This window comes from Scomber scombrus, chromosome 9, assembly GCF_963691925.1.
Source record: "Scomber scombrus chromosome 9, fScoSco1.1, whole genome shotgun sequence".
In the NCBI taxonomy this organism is placed as follows: Eukaryota; Metazoa; Chordata; class Actinopteri; order Scombriformes; family Scombridae; genus Scomber; species Scomber scombrus.
In genome coordinates, this window is record NC_084978.1 from 12,940,672 (window position 1) to 12,955,297 (window position 14,626).

The 14,626-nt window shown below is 38.2% G+C and overlaps 1 protein-coding gene across 1 annotated transcript; it reads left to right on the forward strand.

The window, feature by feature from the left end:
- Nucleotides 1-1,264: 1,264 nt before the first annotated feature.
- On the forward strand, nt 1,265-10,759 carry sash3 (SAM and SH3 domain containing 3). The gene is made up of 8 exons (XM_062426222.1): nt 1,265-1,451; nt 3,409-3,504; nt 4,893-5,027; nt 6,179-6,314; nt 6,403-6,560; nt 7,736-7,945; nt 8,053-8,197; nt 9,735-10,759. Exons 1-8 carry the CDS (start codon nt 1,395-1,397, stop codon nt 9,986-9,988), a joined length of 1,191 nt encoding a protein of 396 aa, XP_062282206.1. The 5' UTR covers nt 1,265-1,394; the 3' UTR covers nt 9,989-10,759.
- Nucleotides 10,760-14,626: the final 3,867 nt, after the last annotated feature.

The following is a 14,626-nucleotide window of genomic DNA, read 5'->3' on the forward strand; positions in this document are numbered from 1 at the left end:
TACTGCACATTTACTTAAGCAACATTTTCAGTGCGTAGTTTTGAGTATTTTATAGTGTATTATTGGCACTTTTACTTGGGTAAACGGCTACAGTGAACAGCATGATCTTAGCTTTCACTAAACGACCTGTGAAATCAAAATTTTGTTTGTCTTCATTTGTGTAAAATCTGCAGGAAGACCATATCTACTTGCCAACCTTCAGTCGAGTGACAGGAAACTAAAATAGGGCATCTTCTCTCTTGTCATGTGGTTTGCAATGACACCAAAATAACAAGCTAAACCTGACAAGCATTATACTTCCTTCTCAGCTTTAACGATCATTGTGTTGCTTCGTCGTCCAGGCTGAGTGTGCATTCATAAGCACGCACATCTCTGTTAGTCACTCAAGTTGTTTTTGTCTGTTTTCACAGTGTCACAATGCGTCTGGCCTTAGAAACTGTTTTCTGTATAAATGTTTTCTGCTGGATGAGCTGGACTTTCTGAACACCATACTGTGATTCTGTAATGGCCTCCTGTTGCTGTGGCAGGCCTCTGCTGCAGCTGCAAAGCCGTTACTGAGTTTCTAAATATGTCATCCTGAGGTGTCTTTCACTTTCACATGTCGATCGCAATGACAAACACATGCTAATTCGAGAACTGTAGCAAAAACTAGAGAGAAGGAGAAACAACTGACCAGAGAAGACAAATCAAGAGCTGCTGTAAACTGATAAAGCTGAAACTGATATCTGAAGAAGGAGAAATGTTGTGATACAGTAGGAGGCAAGAGGTTGCATGCTTTTAAAACCGTTGCTCTTCATTGAGGACCCATTTGAGAGCTTTCTCCAGACTGAACGTGTAAAATGTAAGTCATTATTCGTTCACATGAGGCAAAATCACAGAACAAATACTTTATTCTTGACCTTTATCAGCCTCAAAGCTTAAAAATATATATAAATATAAGTATATATCTGTACTAACTGTCAAAACTGAGTTGTAACAACATTTTTCACTAACTGTTTCATGTGTGTCAGTTCAAATAACTGTGAAAAATGAGTTGTAACAACATTTTCACTTACTGTTTCATGTGTGTCAGTTCAACATTGACCACACATACAGTGCACAAGGTTGAGAAAAACATGCAACAACATCCAGTAGCCTGTGTGTAAACCCTAAGCACCAAAAACAGGGTTTGCCTCTTTAGTTTCTGTGTGGCCACGTGACTTCCTCTTGAGCTTCTGCACTTCATTCGACTACGCGGAGTGCAGCTCTGCCTTCCTCTGTTTTTCAATTGGGGAAACTTCAATCTGAGAGCAGTAACAGCGGAGGGACAGAAACCTTCACCGATCAGAAGTGGCTCTCTTTCTCTTGGATTTTTGTTCAGAGAGACTTCAGGACCACTGAAGAAGAGGAAAAAGATGTTGAGGCGTAGGCCTTCAAATGCCTCGGAGAAGGAGCAGGTGCAGAAGAAGAAGGTGAGTTGTTGGGTTTTTTTTTAATTGTTTTATATTGGTTTGTTTTAGAAGGTGGAGGAGAGTAAAGTGGCTGTGCTCAAATTGAGTTTTTATAAAATACAAACTTATCACGTCTATAACTGTAATGTGTTAAGCTGTTAATACTTACGTGAAACTTGGTCACGTAAAGCTGTCTTTATCTGCACATCATCCTGACACAGGATGTCTGCACAACGTAGTGCAAACCTTTGTGGTGAAGCTGAAGAAAAACCACTGAGACACACACACATACACACACACACACACACACACACACACACACACACACACACACACACACACACACACACACACACACACACAAAGCTTAAAGCTCAGTGAGATCTGTTTGCCTAAAACCTGAACATTTTTATTGTGTTTCACCTAACTACCCCCCTGGCCTCAACTTATCTTTTGCACTCTTTTAGACAAGTAAAGTTCCTCTATTCTGGTCGGGTGAATCATTGCTGCAGATGTAGTTTGAGTCAGAGCAGGCATTGTGGCTTCGCCGTGCCTGCGTCTCCAGCTGCCACCATGACAGAAATCCTCCTACGCTTGACACCAGTGCCCTTTTTTGCTTCCACAGCTCTCCTCCTGTGTGGTCCAATTCAGGCCTTGTCATTACACATCTCATTGCCTTTGTTCTCGGCAATCATCTCCTAACATGTAATTGTCACCGACAATGATCGAGGCCACATTGTCACGCCTCAACACTCAGCCATATTAGAGAATTGATTTAACTGAAGGCTGTGTGGTTTTTTTCAAGGGGGGAAGACTGTGACAGGAAAAAGAGACATTTGCCAAAGTGTTAATAGCCATAATGAAGGTTATTTGTCCCCTTGACTGCATTGGTGGTTTAATTTTTCAGGCCAAACGTAGACTGACTGGATGTCTGCAATGATTGGCTGCCAGCAGTTGCTTAAGCTGTGCCCGTTTCCTGTGGTTACACCAAAGAATCAAGAAGGATGTGCTGCGATAAGATTATGCGGTATTTTCTGCATGGAAAATTAGACAAAGAGTTTCCACCAGAGACACAGGAGAAACTCTTTAATGTGCAAATTGTGCAAAAGAGTAAAAATTTCATTTTTCATGCAAATGGTGTGTCATGCATTAGACTTTGTTTTTTGTTTATCCAAATCTGCCATTCGTTCACACTTAAATGATGACTTTACCTTCTTGTAGCAGTGGGCTGAAACTTTAATTCCCCCTTTAAGCAGTTTACAAGCATTTAAGTGTACATTACATTACCATTATTTAACATTAAACACATATAATGCAGTTATAAGCAGATATAAGGACATTCTTAAATGTTTAATAAGGTATTTGTCGACAATTATAACTTCTGCTATGAAGACATATTTAATATTATTACAACTGTATTTTACTATATTGTCATTTACACAGCTGTTAATATACTGATTATAAATGCTAAATAGGGGGCTTAAAGTGAAGTGTCACTAACATTTAAAATGTTCCTGCTCCTGTCTCTTTAATTAGTTTAAAAGCCAGACTTCTTCATTGTGGTAATTAAATGTTGTCTTATGAATACAAACTATTAATAGTAACTCCTGTCTCATCATTTATCATCATTCGTCATCATTGACTGTCGGCACATTATTAAAAAAAAAAAAAAACAAAAACAGGTACTGTACCCTCATGTCTTTATCTTTGATAGCAGTGTGTGAGCAGACACATGAGCAGTTCTGAGAAATCACTCTGCAGATTCATTCACTTCACACATTGGTGGAGATAAAAATATGTTGTACGTGCTCAGCTATGAGACCAGCGTTATCAGTGTTGCATTAAAAGCCACCAGCCAACCAACTGACATGTTTGTTCAGTTTTTTCTGTTTGTGATGACAGTTTTATTGCTATTGTTAGTTATAGCTCCGTTTCTCATCCTAATTGTAAATAAACAGTATTCATTATGTATTCACAGCTCACGCTGCAGAGGTCCAGCAGCTTCAAGGATTTCATGAAGCCCAAACCCACCTCTCCTGTCGTGTCAGATAAAGAGTTTCACCTGGAAGAGACTGTAAGTTGGGCTGTCCCTCATTTTTCTTTCCAAACACACACAACATTAGACACACAATACATCACTGTTTTGGAAAGTGGAACTATATATTTCCTAAACTTTATTGTGTTTTAAGTTCCTAAAGAGGCAGTTCCTAAAGGTATTTTGTGACATTGTTCCTCATTCATCCTGCTGAGAACAATTTCATCCAGCTTCAAAGTTGCATCCAGAAAAGGGCACAAAGTAGAAATAATCAGTTATGGCTGTTACAGAAGTGTGTCCTTCCTGATTTGACACACAGCTGTATGTGTGTGCAAATATCAACACGTCAAAATTCTGAAAACTGTGATAACTTCCCAGTAATCTTCTGTGTGGCGTGAGTGGAAGTTGCAGCACAAATAAGAAGTGTAGAAGAACAGAGGAAGTAAGACAAGAAAGACAAAGCATTGCATAGCCAGATGACAGCAGCATGTAGACAGGATGTCCTCTGGTATGAGCCAGTCAAGCAGAGAGCCTCAGACAGTTGCAGAAGCATCAAGCATTTAACCAGGAGTCAGACCCCCCCCCCCCCAGATATCGAAATTGGGGCTGCAAATTCAACTGTTAACTGTCATCCCTTACTGCCTCTGTGGCATTCGTATGTTTGTCATTGTGGTTACTGCTGGTTTTATTCTGCAGCTAAACTGTTATTTCTTCAGTCTATGAAGCTTAATCTTGCAGCGTTCAAACATCTCAGTTTTTAAGGGGAACGTTACAACCACAGTCTACAAGAGCAAGAAAAGTTTGAAAATTTCAGGTTTGACAACATAATTTGAGTAATGAGTATTTTATCAAAATTCCACAAAAAAATACTTTGGTAAACACTTCCAAAGTGTGTTATTATCATAAAATAAACCACTAGCTGCCAGATTGTAGCAGCAAGATAATGATGGTTAATGTTTTCTTCTCTCTAAATATAACATTTCATCTGCAAATTACAGAGGCCTCAACTTCGGTGTCTTCAAACAATAGAAAGTGTTGCTGCGACTAACTGCCTCATGAAAATACTGAAAACATCATCAGCTTTGATTACGGAGCACTGTTTGGCTGTAAAAGGAGTTATTTTTGGTAACGCTTTCTGAAAGTGTGCTTTCAAACATCTGGCAACAGTAAAGTGCAGGTGTGTGTGTGTGTGTGTGCACACGCGTGCGTGCGTGTGTGCGCGCGCGTGTGTGTGTAAATGAGAAGTGACTTTGACCTGGCAGCTGAGGCCATTATGAGGGTTAATTTAGGTCGATGACATAGATAAGTTAAATGACATTCAAACTTTACTTCAAACTTTGCACCTCATAATCTCAGAACCTCTAACATCTGTTGATTTTGATAATGTTTTGCAAAAAGCTAATTATTATTATTAAATCTCCTCTCAGGTGGCAGACGGTGTAACAGCAGAGGAAGCAGCAAAAAGTGGCAGCAAACTGGGCAAGAAATGGCGTAACGTCATCTCACGTACCATGACCCGCAAAACATCCAAGATGGTACAGAAGGCTCTGGCTGAAGAAGGGGTAAAAACTGTCGTTATAAAGTTACACAGTAGTTATAGGGACCTGATTGATATATGACGATCTCAGCACAGTTAATACATTTAATCACTTAAGATAGCAAATATGACACATAACTGAACTGTGCTGAGGCAAAAATACACCTTGACAACTGAGGAAAAATGTATCACACTTCAAACAGAGAGCTGTGGATGTTACAAAAAGATGAATATTGTTTCCATCTAGTGGACAAATGTGTGTACTGCGCTTTTGAAAAACAAAAGGCAGGGAGAGCGGTTGTCTTGTTTTTAAGGTCTGATCTTTTGCCCTGATGCACCTGAATCTCGGTTCAGTGCTTCACAGCATGTTATAAGTTGAGATAAAAGGTAGCATGGAGAAAATATAACAAGGCTTGAGGTAAAACAATTTAAAAAATAATTACAATCTCCAAAAATAACAAGGAAAAGATACAGTAAGACTTAAGGGGGAAACTTTCAGTGTGACTCGTCAGCTGAGAAACATCTCTGGTCACTGGTCAAATATAGGCTATGTCTCAGGTCATTGAGCTGTTCTCAGACATGTTAAAAATGAATAAATTATTTTTCTGTATGTAACTTAACCACAACTAATTGCATCCCCTAACCACATAAATGTGTTTCTGTTGAATCATGAAAAAAACAAACTCTGTGGTTGTCTTTGATTACTGTGTCTTTTCCTTAAAACCTTTTTGGCAAATAAAAACTACATTGTAATGACAACTTTAATCCTTTAACAATTTAAAGCTTGTATGTTAGCTAAAAGGAAATGTATAAGAGAGAGTAAATGAAAAGGTTTAATCAGAATGAAACAAGAGGAGATGGTGCTTTCACACTCTGAACTCACAAAACAACAAATTATTGATCATTATAATTTTAAAGTGTGTTATAGTTGATGTTTGAAGGTCTGTATTGATAAGGAAACCATTTTATGTAACGTCCTCAAAGCAATAACTTCTGTTGGTTCAATAATTCAAGCAAAAACACAATTTTCGCAAACTGATCAATGAATTGTATCTAATAAATTCAGTGCTGACTGTGTGCAAGAATTCAACACTTTGATCAATACATTTGATGTTATTATTAGTTCCAGAGTCTGTTAGGAAAACCTCGTCATTATTTCTTCCTTTGTTCCTGCAGGGGGAGAGTGGTGAGGAGTTGTCTCCTGTCTCCTCTGACTGGCTCCCGGACCTGAGTGCAGGACAGAGGACGTCTGTGTGCTCCACGGGGTCCGGGGACACCATGCCCAGCCCCGTCACCCGCCAGCTCTCCGGCAGTAAGTCTCCCTCACTGTATGCTGTTTGCCTGCAAGCATCTGAAGGCACATAATAAATCTGACCTTGCTTCTTATCTGCTCACCTCAGGCAGTGACAGACAAAGCTTGGACAGTGGATACAGTCAGAGGGACAGCATGAGACTGGAGGAGAATGGAGTTTCTTACAACGGACCCTTCTGTGGCCGTGCTGTGGTCCACACTGACTTCACTCCTAGCCCTTATGATGTGGAGTCACTGAAACTCCAAGTAAGTCCTCCTCCATGTCTCTAATCTGGCTCTCGGCCTCTTCTGTTGTCTCGTCAAGTCGTCCCCGGGGATCTTGTTAACCATGTGAAACAAGAAGGGTTGTTTTGATTATCATTCTTGCTAAAGGCACAGATTACCAACGGCTTGTTTGAGAAAACAACATAATTTCAGCGCCGACTCTGTGACTGCAGTGCAAATTATACACAACGATACACAATGATAAAAGTCTGTGAAATGATGTTTAATCATGCAGCTATTTGCTCATTCACATTTCACTTCTTGTTTCCTTTAATCTGCTTCATTGCAAGTAATTGTTTCAAATTTGCAAGCAGTAATTGGAAGAATGAAGTGAATAGATAACTGAGATGGTTATGACATATAGAGCGCAATAGTGTTGATTTCTTTATTCTCAGAGTTCAAGATCCCATTCAAGCATGTTTTAAATTATATGAATATTAGATTAGATTAAATTAGCCTTTATTTTTTCCCTTGAGAAAAATTTGTCTTTGGCATTTGAGAAAACGTATAGCAGCACACAACCTCTCCATATACACACATAATATCTGTAATACATATATAATCAAACACAGCTAACCTAAACAAACAAGATATTTCCTCCACATTTCCTCCAAAAGAAGCCATGACGTTCACCCTCCTACACCAAGATATTGCTCAGATTTGACTAAGAATTTGCGTTTTGATTTGGTTTTTCCACAAAAAAATCACTTAGCTGTTAAAAATAAATAAATCTAAAATCTGTGAATATGCATATATTTTCTTTATTTTAAATGTTTAATTATTGATCATAAGATATCTCCTACTTCACTGTAAACAGAGGCTTCAAGTTTATGTGTAAAATTGTGTACTGGACCACAACTGGCTCCAAACCAGTTGTGATGTTACAAATCCTGCTCCTAGGCCGAACCCTTAAATTCAGATTTGACCCTTTCTGTCTTCAACAGATTAGAGTCAAAACAGTTGTCGCTCTCATTGAGCACAATGAAGCTCAAACATCTGACTGAAGGAACAAAGCAACAAAAATCCTGAGCAGAGTAGGATTTTAAAATGAATGATTAATAGAATAATTCTTGCTCTCGAGGATTTTCCTTTGTTCCTCCTTTCATCTGTCTCCTTTATCCACTTAGCCTGGTCTTCATGCGTCATCTCTCTTACAGAAAGGTGACATCATCCACATCATCGAGAAGCCTCCTGTGGGGACATGGACAGGGAAGCTCAACAACAAGATGGGCTCCTTTAAGTTCATCTACGTCAACCTCCTGCCTGACGAGAGCCCCCCATCCAGGCGGAAACGTGGCAGCAAGGTCCGCAGATCCAATTTCAAACCCAAAAGTCTGGAGGAGGTGCTGGACAGCATCCGTCTGACGGTAAAATGACAATTCTTGCTGATGTTGGCACTGTTTGTCACAATGCTGCAAATTTAATCTCAGCTCTGTGTCTCAATCTGAGTAACATTTCTGTTCTTATGTTTTAGGAGCTCAGTTCTTTGCTGTCCATGCATGGTTTCCAGACCCTGGAGGACTTTGCAGGGCTGAAGGAGTCTCACCTCAACGAGCTGAACATCACCGACCAAGAGCAGCGCTCAAAGATCCTGAATGCCACTGAACTGCTCAGGGACTGTAAGTATACACATTATAAAGCTGCAATAATCTTTTATAATGATGATAATCTACTGCACCATCTTGCAATAAGGAAATTATTCTCTAAATTTTAGAAAACACAATAAAGTTTAGTCAGTGCTGATCATCCAAGTACACATTTTGGAGTCATTTATGCCACTCAGATGTCAGATTCAGTGTTAAATATGTCCTCGGGGAATTCTTTAAGCTACCATCATAATTTTTCTGCCTCAGCTACATAATTGGGTACATTTCATGGCTCAGCTGCACAGCGTTACACACACATTTTATAGTTATGCTCAGTGACTTGTAAGAAATCATATTTTGTCCTGATGCCTAAGCTCGTCTCTCCTCCAGACAAATCATTACACTGTACATCATTTTAACACTTGTCCCCTAGCAACAGCTATATGCTTGACACAGTTTATGGACTCCTATTGAAATTAGCTGCAGCAGTACACTGAACATGTTAATCAGAGGAGCCGAGGGTAAGTTTTACCCTCCTGTTGATACCATCCAGATCAAAAGATTGAACTCTTTGCAATATGACCCACTGAAAGTTATTAGTTATTAGTGAGAACATTTTCATGTGGGACACTATTTTTTTGCCTGAGAAAAGGCTGTTTGACCTTTGACCTACATGAAAACACTGATCCTACTCATCCCAAATACAGAAAACTTGTTTTTAAATCTATGAATAATCACTGCTGATGCTCACTTAGTCATCATGGACCATTTTTACCAGTAGTCTGATATATTTCTTTTGTTTGGATGATTGTTTAGTTTATTCAAAAAGCAACATATAATGACTCCAGTTTATTAGCTTAAAATGGACTATTTAGAAATATGAAATAGTTATTCTGAATAAAAGGTAAAAGGTAAAGGGTTTGATGTTGCACTCAGTATCACTGCATCGCAACATTTAAAAGGTTCATATATCCTACGAGTAAGTGGGGTGTCATTCTGCCCCAAAAAAACACTCAGGAAACCACAAACAGCTGTTCTGCTTTCTTTTTTCATAGTAACCACCACACAGCCTGAGAGAGAAAAACAAAGCTGAAATCAGTTTTGAGTTATGCCTCTCTTCACCAGCAATACATTTAAGACCTTTTCTAAGACATATAGATTACAAATTCAAGAAAGATGACAATTTAATGTGTTCTTTTAAAGTAATTTATCCTCAATAAAGATATGTGAGCAGTCTCTAAACAACAGAGTGCACATGATAGGATGATTGTGTTACAGCAGCCTCTACTATGGCTGTAAAAAGCTCTTTGACCACCAACAGCTGCAGTCAACCAGCTTGAATGTTATATATATAATAAATAATCTGAATCATCATAAAACCGTAAACACTAAACAGAGAGCAGTTTATATTTACAGGTTTGGTACTTTTGTTTATCATTGACACAAACTGGCCTTAAAGTTTTTGAAGTATCTGAACAAGATAAAATCACCTCTCAGAGTTTAGAATAAATAAAAAATAGTTGTGTTGAGACACTCTTTTTTAAAATGTGAGTTTCTGACCCCTGCGTAGCTGAAGATGAGTCTGAGCCAGAGGAGGAGGACAGATCTGTGGAGGACGCCAAGGAGCCAAGAGATTCAGGCTGTTTTGAGAGCTCAGAGAACCTGGAGAATGGACGTGAGGAGCCAAAGATAGTTGAGGAGGAGACAAACAAAGAGTCCAGTGAACAAGAGGAAGCGTCAGAGCAGCAGCAGGAGAAGCAAACAGAGCAGCTGGACGCTGTGCAGGAACAGCTGGAGGAGCTGACAGTGGACGAAGGGTCTTGAGAAGTCAAACTATTTTTTTTATTCTTGGGTCTCCGGGAATCTGTGGATAGAAACTTAATGCTGAAAACAAACATTTCTGCGTTGTAAGAAAGCAGACCGGTGTCAAGAGAGCAGTATGAGGCTGAAATATGAACACAGTAGTTTCCGTTTTCCTCGGTTTGCTTGAACTGTAAAGCAAGCAGTACAATTCTCCTCCATATGTCTCAGCTTGTTGTTTTAATTATGAAGTTTGTTGTTGTGTGTTCATGGAAGATAGCTGAAATAAACTCAAAGAAGTGTATGATGGTAACAAAGAAGCATTCAAGTTTGTTAGTGTTTTAGTTTTGTTTTTACGTACCTGGTCAAGTTTTTCCGTGTTGTGCTGTCCTAAACCAAATATGAATGTAAAGTACTTTGAGATATTTTACGTTTTCCTCAGTTTGCTTGAACTGTGAAGCAAGCAGCACAATTCTCCTCCATATGTCTCAGCTTGTTGTTTTAATTATGAAGTTTGTTGTTGTGTGTTGTTGACATCATGGAAGATAGCTGAAATAAACTCAAAGAAGTTTATGATGGTAACAATGAAGCATTCAAGTTTGTTAGTGTTTTTGGTTTTTCCGTGTTGTGCTGTCCTGAACCAAATATGAATGTAAAGTGCTTTGAGATATTTGTATGTGACTTGAACTAAACCAGTTATTTTTCATGTATTTGAGGTACATTATAAAGGTTCTGGTACATATCAATCATGTTTCTGTAAATAAATCAAAATATAAGTGAAATAAAACATAATCGACTGAGTGTATTTATTCTGATGGTGTAACCATTGTTAGAAATTAAACCTTTTTATAATAACTGGATCATTCTTGCTGTTGCAGTTTCATTGTCTTAAGCAAGTTGATGAAAAAAAAGAACCCACAGAATTAAATATAATACATCTCCATCATTCCTGGATGATTAATAATGGGCATTTTGAATAAATTATCTCAACTCGAGGTCCACTTATTTGCGTTTTCAAGGGATTTTTTTTGCCACATCTCACACCTTCATCAGTGAGCTCTGTTGTCATGGAGATGTCATTGCGTGACCTAAATATAGAGCTGAGATGTCTCCATGACAACCGAACAAATCCTACCTATTTAAAGCTTGTAGTCATTGGATTAAGATTATTTTATCAAACTACTATTTCAAAGTTAAGAATAAACTTCTTTCCTACTCAATATTATTATAGAATATATCATATATCAACATATATGAAATAGGTATAGCTCACCACAGTCTCTTCCTGTTTGGGTTGTGTTTTTGTCTGCTTTGGTAAGTTATGTTTGCTCAGTTAAAGCTCCTTCTTGGTCTTTAGTAACAGCTGCAAACGGAAATATTGATACACGACTGTGATGAACACAGAAAGATTATAAAATAAAGGGACCCAGGGCACAAACAACCCAAAAGCTCCTCTTTACCACCCTTCACCTCACATGACCTCACATGCATCTTACACCTCTCAGGTCACCAGGAACCTTTCGACTGAGCCCTTCTCCCACGCAATAAACTTACAAATAGTTACTTCACTGAAAGGTTTTAGGGGCCACTTGAACCTTCAGGCTCCTGGTCTTGTACCTGGTTGGCCCATTAAGCAATTGACCAGCGAGGCTCAAGTAGAGAGATCCATGTTAATTTAATGACAGGAGAGAATTGCATTGTGGTACAGCTAGCAACACTGAATTGGACTGCAATGCATAAAAGTAGAGGAAGGTGGAATAATGAAAAAGAATAGACTTAAACGGTGAACAGGAAGTTAATTTTGCTAGTAGTAGGAAAATGTCTGTGGGTGATATGATTAATGACGTTTCTTCTTCCGTCAGCTCCTCATTACAAAGAAAAATGAAGTTCTGCTTTTGATAATTACAGGCTGCTAAAAAGCAACGGAACATGTAAAAAGCCTTTAAAAAAACAAATCATATTAAAAGACAGGGTTTTTTTTGTATATCATAATTAAATGAAAAGCATGCTGTGTCAGTGCCGATAAGCCCCGCATACGATCCTGACCCACTAAAGCTGGGATTGGACGGTTGATTTTTTAGGTTTGTTTGTTTTTTTATTTTGGCATGAACAGTGCTTCTCCATCTTAAAAAAGAAAAAGGACCCTGCACCTCCTCATGAAAACTAACAACAGCAATTTGTACTTAATATCTATGCTGCTCTCTGCTGGATGACATTGACAAGCAATACTTTCTCTTAACGTTGCTCACTTGTGTTGTGCTCTATTTTAATGCAGCACAGAAAAGAGCGTCAAAATGGAAAAAACAATTAAATCAATTATTGAACACTGAAGGCTTAATTATGGTAATTTAACAGGGTTTTTTTCATTTAATTTGGATGTAGTAAGTGCATTTATAAAAAGGAAATTCAAGTATGTGTATCGTATTTCACTTTATGTCACTTTGTGTCTTTAATTTGTTTTCATTTAGGCATTTTTATAAAAACCTGCTAGTCATACACAATGGCTGGAGTTTTACCTGTAAACAAATCAAATCCGCTTTTAAATATTTAATGACAATAGTGAATAAATTGGAAGTTAACAGAGACCGTTTGGTAGCTGAACGGACAGCAATAAGGGAAAAAAGCATCTTTTAACCACAAATAATAATAAGACAATATTGTTTATTTACCAGACACGATCATGTAAAAAGAAGTGGAGTAAATTGAATGAAATACATAGAATCACAGTGTTGATACTAAACAAAGTGAACATAAATAAGTTCCATTGATGGTATAGTACTGTATCTGTATACATAATGCAATGTAATAGGTTGATCAGAGCATTCGGATCTGATCGCGTCATGAAGTTTTATCACAAAAATCATACATACAAGAGCTCAGCTTGGTACACTCTGAAGGCTCGCAAGTCGTTGCTACGACTGCGAACCCTCAGAGCTAAAAACTAAAAGTTCAACAGTCCCTTTAAAATTCTTTTATAGAGTTTCAATCACATACATTCTTGCTTTTTCGGTGACAGCAAAGCGATCAAGATACTCTCAACTGTCTTCAGATACTTTCCACAAAGACCACTCAGTTCAGCTTTAAAAACTGCTCTTGATTGAAGTACTCCTCATCGGAAATTGTTTGGGTTTTTTCGTTTTTTGGAGGACTTTCCATACAAACATTCAACAACGACGTGTCTTTACTTCATGGAAACAATACTGCTGATGGAGACGTGTCATTATCTCTGCCCTGTCTCATCTGAGTGTAGTGACCATAAACATTTAGGTTTCATCTTTCATTTAAAGTGTCTAATATCAGTCTTCATTACATTGCTATGTTACAATAAAATTAATAACACAACTACCAACAATCCCAACTTTCTAAAAAGTAATTTTTCCACTTTTTGATTGCCTTGGCCGGACAATAGCTACAGAAGGAATATTTTAGTTTAAATCGTCAGGGGATGAGGAGGAATCGAGACTATTTTGAGTCGTAAAATAACTAATCTTGGGCAGATTTCTATCAGAGTCTGATACGATACTGTGGACACACTAGAGTTTCTAAACAAGTATACTTCACAAACACTATCTCTTGTCTTGCATACAACACAATCACTATTACAAACTCTCGCTATCAGCTAACATCATTTAAATACTAAGAATTAGCTCGACTTTCCCTTGTTTGTCTTCATGTGAATGCTTTTCCCCTTCAGCGATCTCTGTGACCAAAACATAAATAAAACTCGCGCCACATTGTAGGCTGTGCTCCGTCTGAACTACACAGATGTGTGAAAAGAAGGGATCAAAATCTCTCTTTCTCTCTCTGTTTCTGTTTCTGCCTCGGCTTTATTCTCTGTGATAATGAGTCTGCCGCAGACGGCTGCAGTGGGAGCTGCCTCGGCCTTGGGCGCAGGAATAACTGTCACAGCAAAGACGCAAAAGAAGCAGAGGAAGAGTTAAATATGAGAGACGTCTTCATAGAGGGCGGAAGAGAGAGGACCTCTGAGGAAGATCAGCTCGAGTGTGATTTGCAGGAGGAGGTGAAGAATAATTAACACTGGCTGCACTTAACCTTTTCAAAAAACTGAAAAATAAAAACTTACCTGCTATCTTTCCTCCTCGGCCATCAGCTGAGAGGGTTTCAGTACATCTTTACCTGCTTAAAGTACGTACAGTTCAACGATGGCTTTGCTTAGTTTTTGCTTCTTTTTCAGTGGTTCCCAACCTTTAAACGCAGTGTTGTCTACTTTCAACCCTTCACCACAGGAGCTCTTCAACCACAGAGTGATTTCTACCTCCCAAATTAGATTTTTTTTTTTTTTAATTTTGAGAGGGAAATTCACAGCAATTCACAAGAAAGAAGTATAAATTAGCACATATAAAAAATTGTGCAACATAAATACATTTTTTTCTACTTTTATCTCCTGTTAAAAGTAATAATTTAAAAAGACATTTATCATGCTGAGAGTTAAATAAGATTGATAAATATAAGATGTCAAGAGATGATTAAGGGAATAGTTTAACATTTTGGGAAAATAAAGTTAATTGCTCTCTTGCCAACAGTTAGATGTTAAGATCGATATCACTCACATGTCTGTGTGATAAATATGAAGCTAGGCAGTTAGCTTAGTTTAGCATAAAGGCAGCAAGCCTGTCTAGGAAATGTACAGGAATGACAGGA